Genomic DNA, 23944 nt, shown 5'->3' on the forward strand with positions numbered 1-23944 from the left:
ACGGCTTTCAAGACAATAACAATTCAATAAACTTCAAGTACTTTATTATTCCAGTATTTCAACAAGTCTCAAAAATGATCTTCAACTCATGAATAGAATTCAAAATCTCAAAAATAACGGTCGTAGAGTCATATTTATGATTAAGTATAATAACGACCGAACTTAGCACATCAGTAATTTTCACAAAAGTCCGTCAGATTTTAATCAAATTATAATAAGCCAAATCAGGGTTTTTATCATTTAATGTCATATTCATAGAAATCTAAAAGTCAAAGAAGACATGAAACAAGAGTGTCATATAATTCTATAAAGCACAATAAATCGTATAATTTACCCGCAAGTATGATTAACCCTGGCACATGCATATTTGCTCGTCACCTCATATATGTATCACCCCCGCATGTAACAAACAATGACAATTAGTAGAAAAAATTTTCTCAACAAAGTTAGGCAAAACACTTACCTCAAACAAGCCGAATCCGCTGCCGAGCAAGCTAAACAATACTCCAAAAATTCCATTCTGTGCGTACCAACCTCCGAACGCCTTCCTATCTCCTCAATTCCAAGCCAAACGATTCGAAACTAGCCAAACAACGTGCCAATTAATTAAAATATACTACAATGCTTGCAATTTAACTATTTATAAAAATTCCCAACTCTGCTCGAAAAGTGAACCAAAAGTCAACGGTGGGGCCCACATCTCAGAATCTGAAAAATACAAAATCTGAACAGCCATTCAACCACGAGTCCAACCATACTAATATTACTCAAATTCGACCACAACTCGACCTTCACATCCTTAATTAAAGTCTATGAAATTTTCTACCATTTTCAACCCAAAACACTAATTTAATGATAAAAACAATAATAGATTCGTATAATTTAACCAAAACCGAATTATAATCACTTACCCCAATCCATATGGTGAAAACCGCCTAAGATTGTAACGACCCGACTTGTCATTTTAAGAATTAATGCCCCGTTCAGTGACTTAAGGTCTCGAGAAGCTTCGTAATATGTATTATGACCCGCGAGTGTGGTCGAGTTTGATTTTTGGAAGATTCAAAATTTAGTTAAAAGAACAATTCTCATTTTTGAAGCTTAAATGAAAAGAGTTGACCGAAGATTTGACTTATGTGTAAATGACCTCGGATTCGAATTCTGATGATTCCAATAGCTCTGTATGATGATTTTGGACTTAGGAGCTTGTCCGGAAAATTATTTAGAAGTCCGTAGTGGAATTAGGCTTGAAATGACAAAAATAGGAAGTTTAAGTTGGAAGTTTGACCGGAGAGTTGTCTTTTTGATATCGGGGTCGGAATCTTGTTCTGAAAATTTTTATAGGTCCGTTATATCATTTATGACCTGTGTGCAAAATTTGAGGTCAATCAGACTTGATTTGATAGGTTTCGGCGTCGAATGTAGAAGTTAAATTTTTTTAGTTTCATTAAGTTTGAATTGGGGTATGATTCATGGTTTTAGCGTTGTTTGATGTGATTTGAGGTTTTGACTAAGTCCGTAATATGTTTTGAGACTTATTGTTATGTTCAGACGGGTTTCCGAGTGGCTCGGGTGAGTTTCAGGGTGATTTCGGACAATTTTTAGGTCATTTTTAGTTGCTGGTTTTTGGCCACAGAGATATGCATCGCGATCGCGATCGCGAAGAGCAATTTTGCTGTTTGGACACTGTGAATCGCGATCGCGGAAGCCTTTTTGTGATCGCGTAGAGAAAAATTCTGCTGTACAGACCCGACTTTAGAAGCTTATATCTCGCAATCTATAAGGAATTTGGAGATCATCCAAAAATAAAAGTTGTAGATCATTGTGTCTAATTGTCAGAAAATCAAACCGGCATTTGGAGTTGTGTACAAAAAGTTATGGTTGATATACTATAGGCTGTCTGGGAAGAGTTTGGAAATCGCTAAGAAGAAATTTGTGTTGCGCAACACTAACTTTGGCAGCTTATATCTAGCAATCTATAAGGAACTGGGAGATGAGCGAAACATGAAAATTGTAGACTTTGGTGTCTAGTTTTCAGAAAGTTAAACCATTTACAATTTGGAGTTTTGTATAAAACGTTATGACCATTATACTAGAAGTTGTCTGGAAGAGCTGGACACTTGTTCTTTGCGATCACGAAGCATTTTTCGCAATCTCGAAAGGCAAATTTTGGGCTGAGAAAAGTTGTGCTTCGCGATCGCGAAGCATTTTTCACGATCGCAAAGAGTAAATACCTGGGCAGTAGCTATATTTCGAGGTTTCAACCATTTTTAACATATTTGGAGCTATGGAGCTCAGATTGAAGCAATTTTTGAGGTGATTTGCAGCATATGGATTGGGGTAAGTGTTCTATATCCAAAAGTGATTATACTTCATGATTCTATGATTATATTCATCATTTATTTCGGATTTAAATGGAAGAAATCAAGATTTTTGCAAAACTTTTCAAGAACGAAAATTTTAGATTTGGAGGTCGAGTTGTTATCGGAATTTGATAAAATTGGTATGGGTGGACTCGTAATTGAATGGGTTGTCCGATTTTGTGAGTTTCGTCGGATTCCGAGACATGGGCCCCATAGATAATTTTTGAGTTAAATTTCGGATTTTGTTGAAAAATTAGTATTTTCATATGGAATTAATTCTTATAATTAGTATCGACTGAATTGAATTAATTTGAATAGATTTGAGCTGTCCCGAGGATTTATTCAAGCCAGACGGCTATTTTGGAATATCGGCATAACTTCAAAAAGGTAAGTATCTTGCCTAACCTTGAGTGGGGGAATTACCCCTTAGACATTGAGTCTTATGTGAAAATTATGTAATTGAAACCATGTACGCGATATGACGAGTACGTACTTGGTTTATATGTGCAAATTATGTTGGTTGAAATTCGTAGACGCCCTTATGTATTAAATTAAAAAATTGTTGGAACATATTAAATCCTTTATTGGTCATGCATAAATCCTTGTTTGTTGAATTTGGTTTTATATGATAATTTGGTGTGATTGCCACTTTGATTTTTATGTAAATCCCGTGTTTTTGTTGAGTTGATATTTTCTTGAGATAATTTTATTATGAATTATTCATTTGCAAATAATTTATTATGTAAGTTTAAAAGGAGGCAATAATGTATTTGCCAAAAATTTGGATTAAAGAAGGCGTTGTTCCTTTATGAATTACTTTTTAGTTCATGTTGTTGCAATTGGTATTGAGTTATAAAGGTCGTAAATGATATTTGAGGCAAAATGTTAAATTATGAAATATTATTTTGTTGAGTTGTTCGCTCCCGGACATGTTTGTTAAGATTTTTGTGCACATTATGGTCGAGCCATGGGCTCCTTATTGTGGAAGATGATGTATTGTTAATTTCTGTGGCAAGTTGAAATATTTGAGCACTTGAGGTGCAATTTGCGATATGTTTTGATATTTGAGCACTCGATGTGCAATTTGTGATATGTTGTAATATTTAAGCACTTGAGGTGTAATTTATGAGATGTTGTGATATTGACACATGATATTGTTGGGAGGATTGTTTGGGTGTTTGCACGAGGTTTCTGTCGTGCTATTGTTACTATTGATATATGCACATGCGGCGTGACAAGGCGGGATATATATGTGGGTTTGCGCATGTGGCGAGACAAGGTGGGAATATTATTATACGCGTGCGGCGAGACAAGGCGGGCATTTACTTTATTATTGCGCACGTGGCGAGACAAGGTGGCTATGTCGGGGATTAATTTGTGATGACTTGTGATGGCCTAGGGGCATTGTTGTTGTTGAAATTTATTTATGATTTGGGACTATGAGGCGGTACCTCGGGAGTGTCCTTTTGTTGATAGTTTTTTATGGTTGCACTTGCCTTTGGTTATGTTGTTTTTCCGTGATATGTAAATTCTTGTGTTCTTCCGTGATGTATTGTTTAATTTTATTATGTGTTTTATATTCCTTGTTGCATTGTGTTGGCTTTGGCTCTTTGTACAAGACTTTGTGGATTTGTGTTTATGGTTTTTACTGTTTTGTGAGATTTGAGTTGTTTCGAATAAAAGAAATTGCTATTATGTTTTAATTTAATAAATTTTACATCAAAATTAGTAGTCATCGGATGCTTCATTTTAATTGAAATGTCATTTTCTTCACCCAAACGAGTTCAAAAATAAACTCATTTCTTTGATGATTTCTTACTTGGTTTAAAAATTGTAAACTTACTTTATTGAAAATAAATTGATCCTGCGGATCTTATATACATTGATATTTTAGTACGAGAGTTGTCCGTGCGGTTATGAAAAAGAATATGGGCATGAGGTGCTGGAAAAAATATGATAATTTTATTATTGACACATGAGTTGTCTGTATGGTTGTGATAGAAATATGGGCACGAGGCGCCGTGAAAAATATGAAAGTGGGTTGAGACCCGTAATTTTTATGATTGTGAAATGAGGTGTCACATTGTGACTTTTACTTGAAAATATATTTATTCAAAAGAAGTATATTCGAAAGATATTTATCTTAAAGAATAATATGTGAAGAATTTATATTTGAAGGACTTGATTAATTGGTTGTACTTGTGTTCCTTATTCGCCTGAGCAATAATTATGATATTCTTGTTGCCTTGCTGTCATATCACTAGTTGATTTTGTTGTTATCATTGCTAGTTATTTTTCAGTACTATTGTATACTACTATATTGCACAGGTTATTTAACTAGTGAGTGTCTTGACTGTACCTCGTTACTACTTCACTGAGGTCTGCACATTTTTGTACAGAGCCAGGTATTGGAGATATCGTACTCGGGCAGAGTTAGTGTGTTGATTGCAAGGATTCAAGGTAGAGCTGCTTGGTCGTCGCAGTCCCTTGAAGTCTTTTCATTTTATTGTACTGTCAACTCTTATTCGAACAGTATTGTATATTCGATCTTTGAGATCATTGCATGTATTCAGTTAGAGTTCGTGACTCAGTATTACTAGTCTTGGGAAGGTATTATAATTATTTCCGTTGTTGGCTTCGATTATAAAAACAAAAAAATGGCTTGAATTGTAATTGTAATCGGCTTACCTAGTCTTAGAGACTAAGTGCCATCATGACGCCTGTGGTGGGATTTTGGGTCGTGACAAGTTAGTATCAGAACCCTAGGTTCATAGGTTCTACGAGTCACGAACGAGTTTAGTAGAGTCTTGTGGATCAGTACAGAGACGTCTGTACTTATTTTCGAGAGGCTACATAGCTAGTAGGAAAATCTCCACTTTTTTCATTCCTTATCGTGCGGCATTTATTTAGCTTGAAACATATATCTTATGTTCGTTTGCATCCACTCGTGTATGAAATTGCGCACTCGGTATCAACTATGCGCCAATGGTTCGTGATACTACAGTGGGGCTATAAGGGAGCCAGGGTTGCTCAACCATTGTTACCACGTGTCATCCAGATCGATGATGCGGAAGTATTGAGAGATCATTCAGTTGTGCACATAGGGGTGCAGCAGGTTCTGATACCTAGTTGATAAGTATGATTTTAAGAAGGTTTAATTAGTTGCCTAATCATTACAATCATGGTAGGGTCACGGGGTGGATGTAGATCTGAAGATAGTTGGTGGTATTAGAGATGATGTGGTTCGTATGAGATTTCTATTTAGCGAAGGGTACATACTAGCAGCCAAGACACTGAAGGAAGCGAGTTTAACTGTCACAAGTATGGCATGCACCAAATAAATGGCTTGAGGTGTCTTATGACCGGTGTCATACGAGCAATGAAAGTTAGTATTGTGGATCATCGGAATGTGTCCTATGGCTTCACGCCAGGTGAGGAGAGTCCACTATCAACGATCAGATTGCGGGGTCATGTGTTATATCAGTTTTGGCCTAAGATGTATTTATGTGGTATTGAAAGGTTCTTCAAAACTTGTATATGATTAAGAACTGAGATTTGTATGGGATGATGTTGGGACTTGTGGTATTCCCGTGTCCTTAATAATTCTATATTTTAGTATCAACGGGGTCATGGAAATAATTTCAGAATACTCGGAGTGCTCCAGTAAGTTCTTTTAATGCACCACCGACACAGGGTTCCTATAATGGTTATTCCAGTTATCTCACATAGACTCAGTATGAGCAGCCGAACCTGCAGAGGATTTGTTATCAGTGTGGTGATAGTAGGCACATCATGAGAGATTGTCCCAGACTTGGGAGAGGCAGATTTCATCAGAATACTCAAGCTACAAGCTCTATTCCAGTTACTACCCTACATGCACAGTCAGTTAGGGGTAGAGGACATGCGGGTAGAGGGCGCCCTAGAGGGGAAGGCCCGACCTATTGATATAATTGATATGGTATGGCTGAGGCTTATACACCAGATGGTGTCATTACAGGTACGGTCTTGATTTGTTATAAAGGAATATTTTCCTTAGTTTGATTCGGTTCTGAGTATCGAGGCGAGTCCTCTTATTATGCTCCACTTATGGGTGAGCTTCGTAATTCCGAAACCTATTTATGTGTTTATCCCTGTTGGGAGATTTGATGGTGTTAGCCCGTGTCTATCTTTTTTATTTTGTACACCATTGAGGACTATAAGTCCAAAAGTGACTTTCTAATACTCTCTACAGTGGGTTTTGATGTGATTTCGGAATAATTGGTTTCAGTTTTATGAATTATATGCCCTATTGGAATGGGGGTTCATTATGTGCTGTGAAAATTATTTACGAAATTTATTGAAAAGAAGAAAGAGAGGAAATTGAAAATTTCGGTTGGCACGATGTGCAAAATACTTGTGATTCGGAGTTGAGGACGAGATCCTCGCATTTTTATATGGTATGAAATATTTAAATTGAGCTACAAGTCGCGGTGGAAGTTATATAAGGACGAGATCCTTGTGATAAAAATTTATGTGTTTAAATTCTCCCTTGTAAAATTAAATTTGTACGGTAGTACTTATAAGGAGTCATTCCAGTTAGGCTTATTTGAAAAAGAAAAAAAATTTCTTGTATGAATCTCTCTGTGCGTAATTTTCCATATTCATTTTATAATTATTGAGTTTTTGCCTACGAGGTGAGTGCCCAGGTGGCGTTAAATATGACCCGTTAATTTGGGTAAATAACTATGAGGTCTCCATGCCTCGTGTGTTGCTGTCAGTGTTGTGAAAATTAGATATGAGACTTTGGTTAAGATGAGATTAATTGAGGATGCTGAAATTAATTATAAACAGCTATTATGACCAGAGATGTGGTTATGGACATACGTATGATGCGTGTGTAGGCACGAATTGCTACAGTCGGTTGAGACTAATACCGCGTGTTGATGTAAGGAATTTGAAATTTATTTGGAGTGTAAGGAATTGGCTTAAAGGCTTATAAGTGTGAATAAAAGAGATAATCTCCACTGAGATGTTGTCGAACCCCTGTTAAATTTACGGTGACGTAGAATCACCCGTGAGTATGTGTGAAATAATGCACTCACTAATCTAATGTCATCGGAATAATTCTTGGCACGTTCGAGGACGAACATATGTTTAAGAGGGGGAGAATGTAACGACCCGACTTGTCATTTTAAGAATTAACGCCACATTCAGTGACTTAAGGTCTCAAGCAGCTTCGTAATATGTATTATGACTCGCGAGTGTGGTCGAGTTTGATTTTCGGAAGATTTGGAATTTAATTAAAAGAAAAATTCTCATTTTTGAAGCTTAAATGAAAAAAGTTGATCAGAGATTTGACTTATGTGTAAACGACCTCGTATTCGAATTTTGATGATTTCAATAGCTCCGTATGGTAATTTTGGACGTAGGAGCGTGTCCGAAAAATTATTTGGAAGTCCGTAGTAGAATTAGACTTGAAATGGCGAAAATAGGAAGTTTAAGTTGGAAGTTTGACCGTGGAGTTGACTTATTGATATCGGGGTCGGAATCCAGTTCTGAAAATTTTCATAGGTCCGTTATGTTATTTATAACTTGTGTGCAAAATTTGAGATCAATCGAACTTGATTTGATAGGTTTCGGCGTCGAATGTAGAAGTTAAAATTTCTTAGTTTCATTAAGCTTGAATTGGGATATGATTCATGATTTTAGCGTCGTTTGATGTGATTTGAGGTTTCGACTAAGTCCGTATTATGTTTTGAGACTTGTTGTTATGTTCGGACGGGTTTCCGAGTGGTTCGGGTGAGTTTCAGGGTGGTTTTAGACCATTTTTAGGTCATTTTTAGTTGCTGGTTTTTAGCCATAGAGGTATGCATCGCGATCGCGGACAAACGGTCACGATCGCGAAGAGCAATTTTGCTATTGGGACACTGTGAATCGCGATCGCGGAATCCTTTTCGCGGTTGCGTAGAGGAAAATTTTGCTGCACTGACCCGACTTTGGAAGCTTATATCTCGTAATCTATAAGGAATTTGGAGATGATCCAAAAATAACAGTTGTAGCTCTTTGTGTCTAATTTTTAAAAAGCTAAACAATTTGGCATTTGGAGTTGTGTACAAAAAGTTATGGTTGATATACTATAGGCTGTCTGGGAAGAGTTTGAAAATCGCTAAGAAGAAATTTGTGTTGCACAAGGCTAACTTTGGAAGCTTATATCGAGCAATCTATAAGTAACTGGGAGATGAACAAAACATGAAAGTTGTAGCCCTTGGTTTCTAGTTTTCAGAAAGTTAAACCATTTGCAAGAGCTGGGTACCGACTGTGGTATACTCATACTATACTTCTGCATATTTTTGTGCAGAGCCAGGTATTGGAGATATCGGACTCGGGCAGAGTTAGTGTGTTGATCGCAAGGATTCAAGGTATAGTTACTTGGTCATTGCAGTCCCTTGGAGTCTTTTTATTTTATTGTATTGTCAACTCTTATTCGAACAGTATTGTATATTCGATTTTTGAGATCATTGCATGTATTTAGTTAGAGTTCGTGACTCAGTATTACCAGTCTTGGGAAGGTGTTATAATTATTTCTGGTGTTGGTTTCGATTATTAAGAAAAAAAAGGCTTGAATTGTAATTGTAATCGGCTTACCTAGTCTTAGAGACTAAGTGCCATCACGACGCCTGGGGTGGGATTTTAGGTCGTGACAAAAATATCACTTCAATTCGAGTTTCATAGCTTCAAATGTGTTAAAATGGCCGAAACCTCAAAATATAGCTTCTGTCCAGGCATTTACTCTTTGTGATCGCGGAAAATTCTTCGCGATCGCGAAGCACAGAATTTTCCAGCTCACGTTTACTCTATGTGATCACGGTCATTCCCCCGCGATCGCGATGAGCAATTTCCAACAGCCTTGTCTAACCCTTCCGTACATTCTCTAGTATAATAGTCATAACTTTTTGTACAAATTTCAAATGACAAATGGTTTAACTTTCAGAAAATTAGAAACCAAGGGCTATAACTTTTATTTTTTAGATCATCTCCAAATTCCTTATATATTGCGAGATATAAGCTTCTAAAGTCGGCCCTGTGCAACCGAATTTTTCTCTATGCGATCGTGAAAGGCCTTCCGCGATCACGATTCACTGGCCAATTTTTCCCATTTTACTCATCGCGATCACGGCCAATTCCACGCGATCGCACTGCACACTGCTGTAGCCAAAAACCAGCAGCTAAAAATGATCTAAAAATGGTCTGAAACTACTCCGAAACTCACCGGAGCCCCTCGGGACCCCGTCCGAACATACCAACAAGTCTCAAAATATATTACGGATCTACTTGAGGCCTCAAATCACATATAACAACATCGAAACGATGAATAACACGTCAATTCAAACGTAATGAGCTTTAAATCTTTCAACTTTCAAATCTCGCGCCGAAACATATCAAATCAATCCGGAATAAACTCAAATTTTGCGTACAAGTCATAAATGACATAACAAAGCTACTGAAATATTCAGAATCACAATCCGAACTTGATATCATAAAAGTCAACTTCCGGTCAAACTTCCAAACCTTCAATTTCTTACTTTCCTCATTTCAAGCTAAATTCAACTACGGACTTCGAAATAAATATCCAGACACACTCCTAGGTCCGAAATTACCATACGGAGCTATTGGAACCATTAAAACTCCATTCCGGAGTCATTTACACAAAAGTCAAACTCCGGTCAACCCTTTTACTTTAAGTTTCTAAACAAGGATTGTTCTTTTAATTTAATCTTGAATCATCCAAAAATCAAAGCGGACAATTCATACAAGTCATAATACACATTACGAAACTGCTCGAAACCTTAAGCCACCGAACGGGACGCAAACTCTCAAAACGACAAGTCGGATCGTTGCACCAACAATGTGCATGAAACTTTTTCTACATATTAAAAATCAAGAAAATGGCAGTTGGATGACGTAAAGAAATATGTGTCCCTTTAACATTCTATTATACCACAAAGTCGTCATCTTGATATATTTTGCTTTTTGAAAATATTAATAGCATTTATAGTTTTTCTTTGAAATAACACAGCTTTTAGAGGAGGCACTTTAAATTAATTTTTTTCTTTTATTTAAATATTATTTTAATATTGTTAAATGCCTAAATAAAATTATTAATTAGAAGAGTATTTTAGTAATTTAACTTTTAACTCTTGGATTTCTCACATTTATAATAATTAGTTTTTCGATACGGGTGGCACACGTGTATACCAAATTCACATAGTACACTTGTTAGTTAATATTCATATGGCCATACAAAGCTTTGAATAGATAATTATAAATGAAAAAATAAAATACAAGTTAATAATAAGAATAAAATACAAGTTTATGTGAGTATTGATCAATATGAAATATTGAATGCTAACTTGTTTGTCAAAATCAAAATGATACCGCAGAAGTGGATTCTTTGTCGCAGGTGCGACTCCGCAGAAGCGGAGTCTGGTCCACAGATGCTAAGTCAGGGGGATGAAGGGGGACCCTAGAAGTGGTATTTTGGCCGCACCTGCGGAACCGCATAAGCGGTCAAGTGGCCGAGGTGCAAGAGGTCGTTGGGCAGTGTGTTCTTTTAAGAACGAGACTTGGCCCATTTTTTCTCATTTTCACTTAGTTGGGATGATTTTGGAGAGCTTCAAGGGGAGATTTCATCAAGCAACACATGGTAAGTGATTCCCACCTATTACAAGTTAAATACATGATTTATATGTGCATTAGAACATGGAAATTAGTAGAAATTTAGAATTTTGGTAGAAAACCTAGAATTGGGTATTTTTAGATTTTTACCACGAAATTGGTCGTGCAATTGAGATTAAATTATATATTTGATCCGTGGTGTTATGGGTAAGTTTTATCATAAAATATTTTCGGAATCCGGACATGTAGGCCCAAGAGTTGATTTTATTGACTTTCGAGCAGAGTTGGAAATTTTTATAAATTGTTAAATTGTAAGCATTGGAGTATATTTTGATTGAATTACACGTGGTTTGACTAGTTTTGAGACGTTGGGCTTTGAGTTGAGGTGTTAGAGAGGCGTTCTAGCCGGTTATGGAACTTTGGAGCGAGGTAAGTCTCCTATCTAACTTTGTGAAGGGGAAACTATCCCTAGGTGATATTTATTGTTATGTGCAACTAGTTGTGGGTGCTACGTACGCATGAGGTGACGAGAGTCCGTATGTAACTAAAGCATGTTTATGTCCGGATAGACTTAGGATCTTATCATGTAATATTTTATTTATTTGAACTCATTCTGCTGGCTTAATTAATTGAAGTTATAAATGAAATTGATTTAGAAATAAATATATGTATACTAGGCCAAGCCTTAACACTTTGAGTTGTGGACGAGTGATTTGAGAAAAGGTAAAGATTATATCCATTATGTACTCATGTACGGTATTGTAAATGCATGTCTCGTAATTCGATAACTTCATTCCTTTTCTTGTGGAGCGGGCCGAATGCCTCGGCAGCATATAGATGCATCTATGGTTGATGCCGCTCGACCGTCGGCAGTGTACACATTATTCTGGATCGGGCCGAACGACCTCGGCAGAATCATGCGTTATATCGCTAGTAGTTCGAATATTCACGAGCTAATCTCTCCACTGATGCCCGGCATTTTATATGGTATTCCTTATTTATTTGATAATGATACTTGACATTTGTCTGAGTCGTTAAGGTAGAATACAAGATTTAGAAATTTATGCTTTGAAAGAAGAAATTAGAAGATTATGTAACTTACAAATTTACCCCATCATTGTCGTATGCCTCATATCTGCTTATGTTTTACTACATTGTTTTATTGGGCCTTTAGTAAGTGTCGATGTCGATCCCTCGTCACTACTTCTCCGGGGTTAGGCTAGATACTTACTGGGTACGCGTTGATTTACGTACTTATGCTGCACTTCTGCACTAAATGTGTAGGATCTGACATGTTCATTTGATGATTACCTTGACGCGTAGGCGCACCTGTTAAGGAGACTTTATGTGAGCTGCATTCCAGGCTACGCATCGCAGCCGACCGAGTCTCCATTGTACTGTTTATTTTATTGTGTCTTACTACATTCGAGACAGTTGTTATATTATTATTGTACTCCTTTGAAAAATGCTCACGCACTTGTGATACTAGGTTTTGAGGGTTCCTACTGGTTGTCGTCTAAATCTATGGACATAAACAATCAAAGTTTAATTAGATACATGTAACTTTTTTTTTTTTTTTTACTTATTTACATTTTATGGTGCACAAACTATATCACTAATTGGCTGCTGGAGAAACTAAATAGATATGATTTTTAACTAAATCTATAGTTGAATAAATTTCAAATCTCAAAATTCAAAATTAATTAAGCGCTCAATGATTGCAAGTTTTGGTCGATAGAATTCTTGCTACTATAGTTTCTCAGCATTACAAATATGAAGATTACCAAATCATTTTCGAATAATTCGTCTGTTAAAAAATTATGTATTTATAACAAACTATTCATGTATCTCAAACTTATGCACTATTAAAATTTTTTACGGTAATAGCATAACAAAGTACACATACTAACTTTTTTAATTTAACAACTTAGTGCTTAATACATATCAATATTATCAATCATAATATTTTTATTATTGTAATGGCAGAATATTAAATAATTCATGAGTTTTCACAAATTTTAAGACGAATCACTCTAAAGCATAAATCAAACAAGAAATATAGTAAAAGTTTTTATTCTATGTTTATCAATGAAACTGGAAATTGGAAGTATCTTAACTCTGTCAATCTAAAAAGAATCTCAATAAGGTAGTATATACAAAGAAAGACATAAAGTTCATCAACAAATACTTTATAAGTAAAAAAAATATAAATATAGGAAAGGTCCTTTTCCATTAGAGAAAGTTAATTAAAACTATAAGAACATTATGTGAATGAGAAAACTAAAATACCATTGTAAATAATGAAACATGTCGAAACTTCTAATGATACTGACACATATAAATTTTTTCCTTGAAAACTAATTAAATCTCCTTTACCTAAACACGTTAAAACTCCATCGTAAAATGTCTCACGATGTTGTTCGTCGAGATGGTGTGAAGATCATTGTTAACTTCCATTTTCCGGCGCAAAATTAAAGAACTTTTACGAACTAATGTATGGCTATGGGCTTGTCAATTTTTTTCACTGTGGATCTCATTTGTATACGGTGTGCAGCTTTTTATCTCCATTTTGTAAATGGAATATAAAAAGGAACGGTTGTGACTTTTAACAAAAAACATGAAACGTTGGTTCTTTTTTAGAATATTATTTAGATTATTGTAATATAGATATATTTCGAAATTACCGGGGCAATGCCCCTACCCAGAGAGTAAGGTCCGCCTCTGCATGTCACTTTCTTTTAGGTCGTTTAGCATCTTTTAATTGAGGTCCATTTTAGAGGTTAGGACCGTTAAATGCTTGAGTTTTTATAATATCAAATACGACCACGTTCACGACTCACAACTCACAAGGCTTATAGTATAATAGTATCTGCGATATAAGTCTTTTCTATAATCTTTTTTTTTTAAAAAAACATTCGATAAATGTGTCACATCAAATTTTAAGTGGACTCTTTCAGCCAACTCCTAATGAACACTAAATTAATTATTATTTGCCTATAATCTGGGTGCAACTTAGTGTTGGTATGAGCTATAAAAGGGAAGGAAAAAAGAAGAATTATAATTCTAATTTTTGCTTAAAAAATAGAATTATAATTTTTTAAAAAATTCCAACGGCTCCTATTGGAAATGTTACCGGAATCCGACAACTCTATTTCGGTCGGAAATTAGCGATTTTCTGATAATATTGCATATTGATTGCTTTCGATTCAATATCTATATATTTATATAAATATAAATATAATTGATTATTTTTAAAATTTTGAATCCGCCTCTAATCATAAACAAGCGTGTGATTCCATTACGAGGTAAATGGATAAGAGAGTGGGGTCATTAGTCAAAGTTTATGACTACAAATAATCAAATATACATAACTATCACAAAGACTTTTCTTTTCTTTCCTTGACTTCTGAGTATACTTGATGTATACCAAATCCAAATTAAATCTAATAGTAGTAGCTACGTGGAGCATTTTGCTCGAAGAACGGTCAACTGGCTGTTGAATGAGTCTTACTATGTCTGAAACAAGTCAAGAAAAATGTTGAAAATGTCTCCTTTTTATCCTTTAGGAAAAAAGAAGACAGGAATGGAAGAAATATTGTGTGGATAAGTTTTGACAAGGTGAGTTGCTCTGATGATAAGCACCCTCCACTTCCAACCAAGAGTTTGTGAGTTCGAGTCACCCTAAGACCAAGGTGGGGAGTTCTTGGAGGGAAGGATGCCGATGGTCTATTGGAAACAACCTCTCTACCCCAGGGTAAGGGTAAGATTTGCGTACGCACTACCCTCCCTAGACCCCACTAGTGGAATTATACTGAGTTATTGTTGTTGTTGTTATTGTGTGGATAAGTTTTTCTTTTGGTGTTTTTATCAAACCAATTAATTTATTCTAGTACTTTATGATATAGTAGAATACAGGAAAATAAAGTACTAATAACTACTTTAACCAATGTAGAAATTATTTACACTATCAATTTATATGACTAAAATCCGTTCAAGAAGGAGGATATATGATCAGATCATTGATAAGGGTACTTGAAAGAGTCAATTTAATCACTATAACCCGTACAAATTAATGATTAAAGATTGTAAGTTCCATGCATTCATGTGTATAGTTTTTTTACGTCATCAGATTAAGTTGTCGACAATAACGCGTAACTCTTCATAGAAAACCTGACATGGCAACCTGAAAAAATACTAATACCTACTTTAACCAATGTAAAAATTATTTATACTATCAGTTTATATGACTGAAATCAGTTCAAGAAGGGGAATATATGATCAGATCATTGACAAGGGTACTAGAAATGCCACCTTTGCAGTCCATTCACATTAATGTTAGAATTTCTTCAAAACATGTTACATTAGATCATAAACAAGAACACATTGAATATATACAACTAGTAATTTACCAATTACCTGTTAAATTATAGAATGTTAATTACTATGATTATTATTGATATAAAGATTCAGACATGTACAGGTATAGATGAAGATCTCATGGATACACAACCTTTCAAGCGTTCAATAATGGCGTTTCGACTAACTAGCCCTGAATGAAGGGTCAATGGAAGTCCTTCTTTGACACATTCATCATATTTTTCTAATGCAGATACAATGTGTGTGAAATCTGGCCTTTTTGAAGGGTTAGCTGCCCAACAGCGCTTTATCAGATGTGCTAGCGCAAGTTGACAACTCGCTGGCAAGGGTGGTCGTTCGTTCTGTAAAATAACGAACGTTCAATCAATCAATCAATCAACTATACCTTAATGTCAAACTAGTTGGAACCAATGCTAAATATTTTTGAGAAATAGGTAATTGTGACGTAGAAAGGGAGCCTTGGCGTAACTAGTAAAGTTGATGTCATGTCACCAGGAAGTCACGAGTTCGAGCTGTGGAAACAGCCACTTGCAGAAATGCAGGGCTGCATACAATAGGCCCTTGTGGTCCGACCCATCTCCGAACCCCACACGTAGCGGGAACTTAGTGCACTGGGCTGCTCTTTTAGGTAATTGTGACGCTATCAGGCCTTTTAAGGTCTAACTATATTGTGATGCCCATGGCGGAGGGCAAGTCGAGCAAGACTAACAGGCTTCTAGGCTGGCAAGCTTCTGAAGAAGGAGTACACATGTCACCTTAGGCGAATCCCACATCGGAATGTGATAGGAAAATGAAGAGTTTTATGAAGCATGACACAATCCGTGCGAGCCTAAGCTCATAGCGGATAATATGTATCATGGGCTTGGGTCGTGACATGTATATTGCTTGAACACAATAAGAAAACTGCAAATTTGATTATTCAGTGCTACCAAAAAAAAAGAGTGTTAAATTAGGCAAACCTTTTCAGCAACAGCAAAAGCAGCCTGCACTGGTGTCATTCCTTGAAATGGTAACAAAGCTGTTGTGAGTTCCCAAAGCACAATCCCAAAACTGTAAACATCAACTTTCCGAGTATAAGGTTTCTCTTTGATCATCTCCGGCGCCATCCATCGATACGTTCCCATATTACCTTTAGCCTCTCTGCACTGTGTTTCAAGACACGACGTGCCAAAATCAGCCACCTTAACGCGCATCGCATCATTTAAGAGTAAATTACTTGATTTCAGGTCTCTATGGATCACCCCTTGTGAATGAAGATATTCCATTCCTCTTGATATATCAAGTGCTAACCTTAGAACAGTTTCTGTTGAAAGTGAATATGGTTCTTTCTTGTTCAGGTACATCCTCAGAGTTCCTTGTGACATGTATTCTGTAATGATACAGTATACAGGAGGTTTCTTACAAGCCGCGATGAACTGTAGATAAACAAGAAATGTTTTTGTAAGAAAACTTGACTCATAGGATATGTATTAATTTGTTGAAACTGCAGCACATTGGTTAAATTGACAATGTCAAAATATAGCCAAAGACAAAAAGACTTAATTAAAGGGCATGGCATTTGGCTCATTTCATGTTGAATAATACTACTTAGGGGACAATGTTCTCTATAAGCTTTCTACAAACAGACCGGAACAGGGGAGGATACAAGTTACACTACGATTTTGAATCAGAAGAGAGAGACTCGAGGAACTTCTCTGAAGCTGAACAGGAAAAATGTAAAAGGAAAATCATGCTCCTTAATACTTAGACACCAAAAATATGCTAGATGTGAATGTATTCAAGTACTACAAATAAACTTTAAGTTAAAGAAAAATGTCTCAACTCAGATTCTTCCTTAAATAATCACCTAACAACATTTACTTGTGAATTCATAAGTTCTCAATTATGCTTTCAACTAGAAGATCATACAAGTAAATATTATAGTCCCTCCCTTTCATTTATGTGTTGTTTGACTTGACACGGAGTATAAAAAAAGATATTTACAACAACAACAACAATAAACTCAGTGTAATCTCATAAGTGGCGTCTAAGAAGGATAGTCTGTACGCAAATCTTATCCTTACCTAGTAAAAATAAAAAGATTATTTTTAATACACCCTCGGCTCAAGACAAGCATAATCACAGCAATAACGAAAAAAAAGCGGTAGTGAGGAAGCCATGAAAAGAAGTAGGAATAACAATAAGATAATAAGATAATCGAAACCCAAGAAACAACCAGTAGTAATAAAAATCTAAGAAAAAGAAAATATAAGATTTTAAAAATATGTCATAATATTTGTGTGGTTATAAGATTCTTGAAACTTGTGACTTTGAACATGCCAAAATATTTATGTGATCCTAAAAATTTGTCATTAAGGATAAAATAGGATGGACGAAATTGGACCAAAGTTATCAATCTTTTTGAAACGGACTAAAAAGGAAATATTGTCACATAAATCGAAAGGGGAGTATAAGTAGCATCATCTATCCTTTTTTCCGAAGAAGAGGAAACTTTATACTTCGCATCTTACCCTTAACGAGAACTTTTATAGCCATACAAATATTATTATACGTTTAAGACCACAAGTATTAAACATCTTATAGTCACATAAATATTATGATATGTTTAACACCACAAGTTTTAAGTTTCAGGAGTCTTTCTTTCGTTCATAAATTCTGTGTCGACTCAAACTAAGACACATAAATTGTAAGGGACAGAGTATAAGTAACATCAATTTTCGTTTTTTAATGAAGAGGAATTTTGACCTGCACTATATTGGGATGATAGAGGCGAGAAAGCAAAGCAACTTCAGACTTGAACTGTTGTTCAAGTTTAGCTCTAGTCTCCTCCTTATGAGTTGGAATCCTCACCATTTTCACAGCAACTGCTCTTTGCTTATAAATCCCTCTATAAATCCTACTATGTGCTCCTGATGCAAACTTATTACCAATAAAAAGCTGAGATAAATCAGCTGTCCATTCTTCTTTTTGATCTTCCTTTGATGTTTCCCAAGTTTCAACATTATCAGATTCTAATATCATTGACCATGACTCTAAACTATCAAATCTCTTCTTTTCCATTGTAGTCATATCTGCTGAATTCCACTGTGTTCTTGAGGATGATGGTACTGATAATGGTTTGCTTTTCGTCCTTCGCAGCCTAAACGGATTAAAACAAGAACTAGCCATTCTTTTTTCAGCTTAAAAAGATATTGAAAAATGTCAAGATTGGTACACTTTTAAAGGGTGTTTTTGATCTTCTGAATATGTGCATGAATTTCAAGAAATGCATGAACTGATGATTGAGAAACATGGGTTGCAAATGGCCAAGTGAAAAAGGCCATAATTGCAAACTTATAACAGGTTACAAGAAACAGTAGGATTGATGAAGACAAGAGAGTTGAAGTTTCATGTAGAAAAAAAATGGAGAAAAGGGAAGAAAAAGAGAACTCATGAAAATGCAGTGTTTGTAGAAAGAAAGAGAGTTGTTGTTTGTGTAACTCATTGCCATAACTTTTTTTTGTTATAGAAATTAAAAGCAGATTAGATGAATTTCAAAGCAGTGGTTTTTTCAGGGATGTCTCGTGAAGTTTTTTAAGACAGGAAAGGAAAGCTCTTTTGTGGTAAATCCTAACACTTCTCTTGTTTTACTTTGCATTAATCAATCAATGCTAAATGTGTGCAAGTGGCCACATTGTCATAGGATAAATACATTTACCTCTTTTTCAATTTTTTTTTCTCGATTTTCAATTGTCCATGTTATTTATAGATTACGGGTTTGATATGTGGAAATACCCATTAATACTTGTATTAGGGTAGGTTGTCTATATCACACCATGAATGTGCAGCTCTTCCCTGGACCCTGCATGACTACGAAATTCCTTGTGCACCGAGCTACCCTTTCTCTGGATTTTCAATTGCTAGATAAGTAATATAAATTAAGAACATCTTTAAATTAAAAACTACTGCTAATAATATTTCATGTTACAACTTCTGTAAAAGTAGGTCTTTGGAGGGAAACATTTTTTATAACCATTTGGCAATCCGGTAACTATTGGTCCGACTAATTTGAATTTGCGCTTCGTAAGGCTCTATTAAAAAGGAAAGAGGAAAATATTCCTACCAGGAATTTCTCTATTCCTGAGACGTGGTAGACACTTTAATCGTTGTTGATGATCGATTTATGGACTCGATTTATTCTTGGTTGTTTTTTTCTCTCGATAAAATATGGAATAAAAACGTTAACGAGTATTAGTAATATATTATAATAAAAACTAGAAAATTGCCTCACTCTCTTTGGAGTAATTTCTTTTTACTTGAAAATATCCAATAAGAAATAGTCTTTGCATTAGAATTTCTATATTAGCATAATTTATTTTGAAATTTTTCACACGGCTGTTTTTTTTTTTAATTTTATTTTTGATACATCATATACTTATTTTGAATTTCTCATACAATGTTAGCATCCAATTCCTTTCTTTCCTTCATGTTTATAATACATCTCAATATTTTTGGTATTATAATACACTACAATTAATTGATGACTACGGTTGGAATAATTTCAATAAACTATTTCTAAATGGAAGCATTATCATTTCAACACATTTTATTTTTATTTTCTCTAGGCTAAAATAATTTAAACAAAATAAAGGACATTCTCGTATTACTCTGCTTGTAAGGCAAGTCTATTATTCCAAAGTATATATAATTCCTATAATCTTGGAATTGTTTCAAGTTGGATACCCTCCTATTCATGATGAGATAAAATATTCCTAAATTCTTTAGCAATTGGTTCTTTACAAGCATAGCCACAAAATGAAGATGTTAGGACCAAAATGAGAGCTATATACTATATGTTTTTTAGTAAATGCCAAAGGTTTCATGTCATGTTATCTTTCTAATGTCTAAAGTTTCATAGCCAGGTGGAAAGCAACATATTGCCATTTATGAATTTTATTTTTATTGAATTTTATTTTACAGAATAAACCTAAACTTAAATTAAACTGAACTAAATGAAAACCAAACCGTTTATACAACTTATCTAACCCTTCTTTTCGAGTGATCGCGAATGAGAAAGCATCTTCTGAACCACTTCATTATCCAAAAGAGATATTTCTATTATTTGCATGACTTCTGTAAATTTAACTCTATTTATACTCAACGATACTTTATTAATTGTTCTGCCATCACGCTGCAAAATGGGAGGTCGTGTGGAAGCTGTAGTAAATAACAATCGAGTAAATATATACTTGAATCTTTATCATATAAACAGATGGACAAATCTCAAAAGTGTTTTAGATTTTTGTAAATTTCAGTCTTGTAAGATTACCAAAAGATGGTTCCTATGCAAATGTGAATAGTCGATGTTGTTAGATCTGGAAGTGACTTCAGGCCAAACACTTGAAAAACACAAAACTGTTCTGGACTGGAGAGGAGGCCCAAATCAACCACAGTTGCCCATTTAGTTTTACAAAATGTTATCGTTGATAAGTACTTGCGCTAATAAACCAGATAAATAGAGAGTTTATGCATTTAAATGGATCATTGTTTACTGATTAATTAAGTGAGAGACTAGGGGTGGCAAACATGCGGATCGGGCGGATATTGGTGGGTTGAAAACGAGTAATGTAAAAAATAGATAAATTATCTGACTCAATTCATATTTAATACAGATTAGAAAGTAGGTTAACATGTGGATAATATAGATGTTCGTCCATGACTTCTTAAATATGATCATTTTTTGGAGAATTCCTAGTCCACCAAACTTGAGTAACCCTTAATTTGAATCTTTGCAAATGTAAAAGTTTCACCCATTGGTTATCTATTTTTTTAAATTGATAATATAGATCTTATCTGTATTTGACCCATTTTTAAAAAGTTCATTATATAACCCATTTTTAGTAGATGATATTCACTAATAACCGATCATATTCATTGTTTACTTTTTGTAGTCATATACATAGTTTATACATTGATTATACACATATAATACATAAATTATGCATATATTATATCACTACCAGCTATTTTTAATTTAAGTGATTGAGTGAGCAGCTATTTGAATTAATTATTCATTATTTTTTTTATCCATTTTGTCACCACTACGAGAGACTAAGAAATTAATGAATATGAAATGACCTATCAATTGATAAAGTCACAAAACCCTCCCAATTTAGTCAAAAACACAAACTGCTTAGAATATTTTGACAGCTAGAGAAATAAAAGGTGATCTTACAAAGGTAAAAAATACCGTTGCTAGTTTTTAACTAGAAAATTAACAATTAACAATTGATAGATGCTAACGATGATAGTTAGTAACAACTTTTTCGGATGGTTGTTACTATCGTATCGTATCGTTATTTTAAATATAATGTAACGATCGATTTGGTGTGGTCGCATCGTGAACTTATTTTTTTCTCTCATCCCGCCCTTAATTATTAATAAATAATCTTATTTTATTCTTTTCCGTATTTTTTTATATAATAATTCTACCTCGTACTATATATTTTTTTTATAATATTACAAGTTTATTCTTCATATTGTGGGTGCGTGATATCATGAAATGATGACAAATGATACAGTCTATTTAAACATTGTATTTATCAAATGATACAGTATAATATAATACAATACGATTGATATATTATGAAACGATATATAACAACCATCCAAATAAGCGGTAAGTAAAGACCAATAGCAAACAAGTCATATTGCAAAGAACAATAATTTGAGGTCTATTTTGTAAATTAAATTTATAAAAAAGGTCGATTAGCCGATTAACCTTAGTAAGTACTAGTACTAAAAACTAGTATTAATTGTCAATAATAATGAGTACCGAACATAGCGTACAAAAGTAGCTTTCTTAAACCTATAAGTTAGATTTTTGTTTTATTCATGTTGGTGTTTTAGTAACATTATTATATAGTTTGAAGCATATGATTAGCTCAAAGTTATTTAATAGAATGATTTGGTTGGTATGAATTTAAACTTTAAAAATGAATCCCTTGCTCTAGTTTAGTCAACAACAGCAATACTTTTTATCTACGTCGGATAACAACCTTACTATTTTAAGAAAGACTAAATAAATAAAATAATTAGTACTCCTTTCGGTCTATAATAAGTGATCAATTTGACTTTGACACACTCATTAAAAGAAAAATTATAAATTATAATAATAGATTTACAAACGATTGAGTTTTGAGTGTTTTTGTTTTCTTAATTAAAGATGAATGACTTCATGTATGTGTCACGTGAAATAATTTTATCTGATTTATTTCTTAATGACTGGATTTTAAACATACAAGTTGGTATAATTGCATCTTCAAAAGATTTACTCTACTCTTAGACAAAGTGTATATGAGCAGAGGCGGAGTCAGAGTTTTAAACTTATGGATTTAAGATTTTAATCGTTTTAAGTTAGTGAGTTCTAGATTAATAATTTATATATATTCAATGGATTTTTTAAAACAAATACATTATTCAGATCAAAGTACTGTATTCGATCGAACCCGCTCCCGACACTCTAGCTCCGCTATATATACGAGTCCTTTAAATGTGTTGGTTTTCTTCCTAAAAAATGCGTACATTAATCATTAACACTTAGTAAAGGTCCCAATTGAATCTAATTTTTACTCTACATAAAGTTTTGGTTATTCAGTTCTAATAGAAATTTCATCAAAACTAGTGAATTATATCAAAATAGTGACAGAAATGCGGTGATTCTTAGTCTGAGGAATCGATTAACACCTTTTTGCCGAAAAAATTATATATATATATATATATATTATATGCTGAATTTGTTTATTTTTTTATATTTTGAATACATTAGTAAAACTCTTAACTCCATCATTACCTCCAACATAGAAATAGAAATAGAAATTGAAATTGTCGTTGACTTATACATTAACATAGGTACTAACTAAATGACTTGGTATATTTGATTAAGGTGTGATAAATAATTGCAAATTTATTGCACTGTTTTAAGCTAATTATGCTTGAGAAATAAATTGTGACAGCAAAAGGTCAACTACCCTTTCGGACACAAGATTTGAAAGTGACTATACCAGTTTAACAAATTGAAAAGTTCAAACATCAATTTTCTTGCACTCATTTGGGTACCTTGTGAATCTCTAATCTAGATTCCTGTTTTAGGGTCCCATTTTTTTTTTAAGTTTAAAATGTTTGAATATGAGAGAAACATTTTTAAATAAAAATTACGCCTTTTTAAATTTCATAAAAGCTTGGCTAAACATGGCTATTAGCATTTAACAATACTATTTTTATCAGCTTAGATTATCTTTTGGCCTAAACATACTTTATGTTACAAGATTATGGTTAGCGATCTTGAGTTTTAAATGTCCGTTCTTAACCTTGCTTTAATTATAACGGAATAAGATTGACAATCACATATAAGAGATGAAAATTTAATTTAATATATAATAATGAAATTAAAAGAGAAAGACAAAGTCCTTCGAATGCCATCTTTATAATAGAGATTATCACTAACTAAAATTTCAAGCTAAACATGATTTTACTAGTGCAATGTTTAGAAAAAAAATTATTTATATTTT

At 34.1% G+C, this 23944-nt stretch overlaps 1 protein-coding gene across 1 annotated transcript; it reads right to left on the minus strand.

The window, feature by feature from the left end:
- Positions 1-15447: 15447 nt before the first annotated feature.
- LOC104118053 (serine/threonine/tyrosine-protein kinase HT1-like) lies at positions 15448-18877 on the minus strand. Its single transcript, XM_009629224.4, has 3 exons — positions 18141-18877; positions 16355-16810; positions 15448-15736 (listed from the first exon to the last, which is right to left on the minus strand). Exons 1-3 carry the CDS (start codon positions 18561-18563, stop codon positions 15485-15487), a joined length of 1131 nt encoding a protein of 376 aa, XP_009627519.1. The 5' UTR covers positions 18564-18877; the 3' UTR covers positions 15448-15484.
- Between the last annotated feature and the right edge of the window lie 5067 nt (positions 18878-23944).

The sequence above is a fragment of the Nicotiana tomentosiformis genome, chromosome 4, assembly GCF_000390325.3.
Source record: "Nicotiana tomentosiformis chromosome 4, ASM39032v3, whole genome shotgun sequence".
In the NCBI taxonomy this organism is placed as follows: domain Eukaryota; kingdom Viridiplantae; phylum Streptophyta; class Magnoliopsida; order Solanales; family Solanaceae; genus Nicotiana; species Nicotiana tomentosiformis.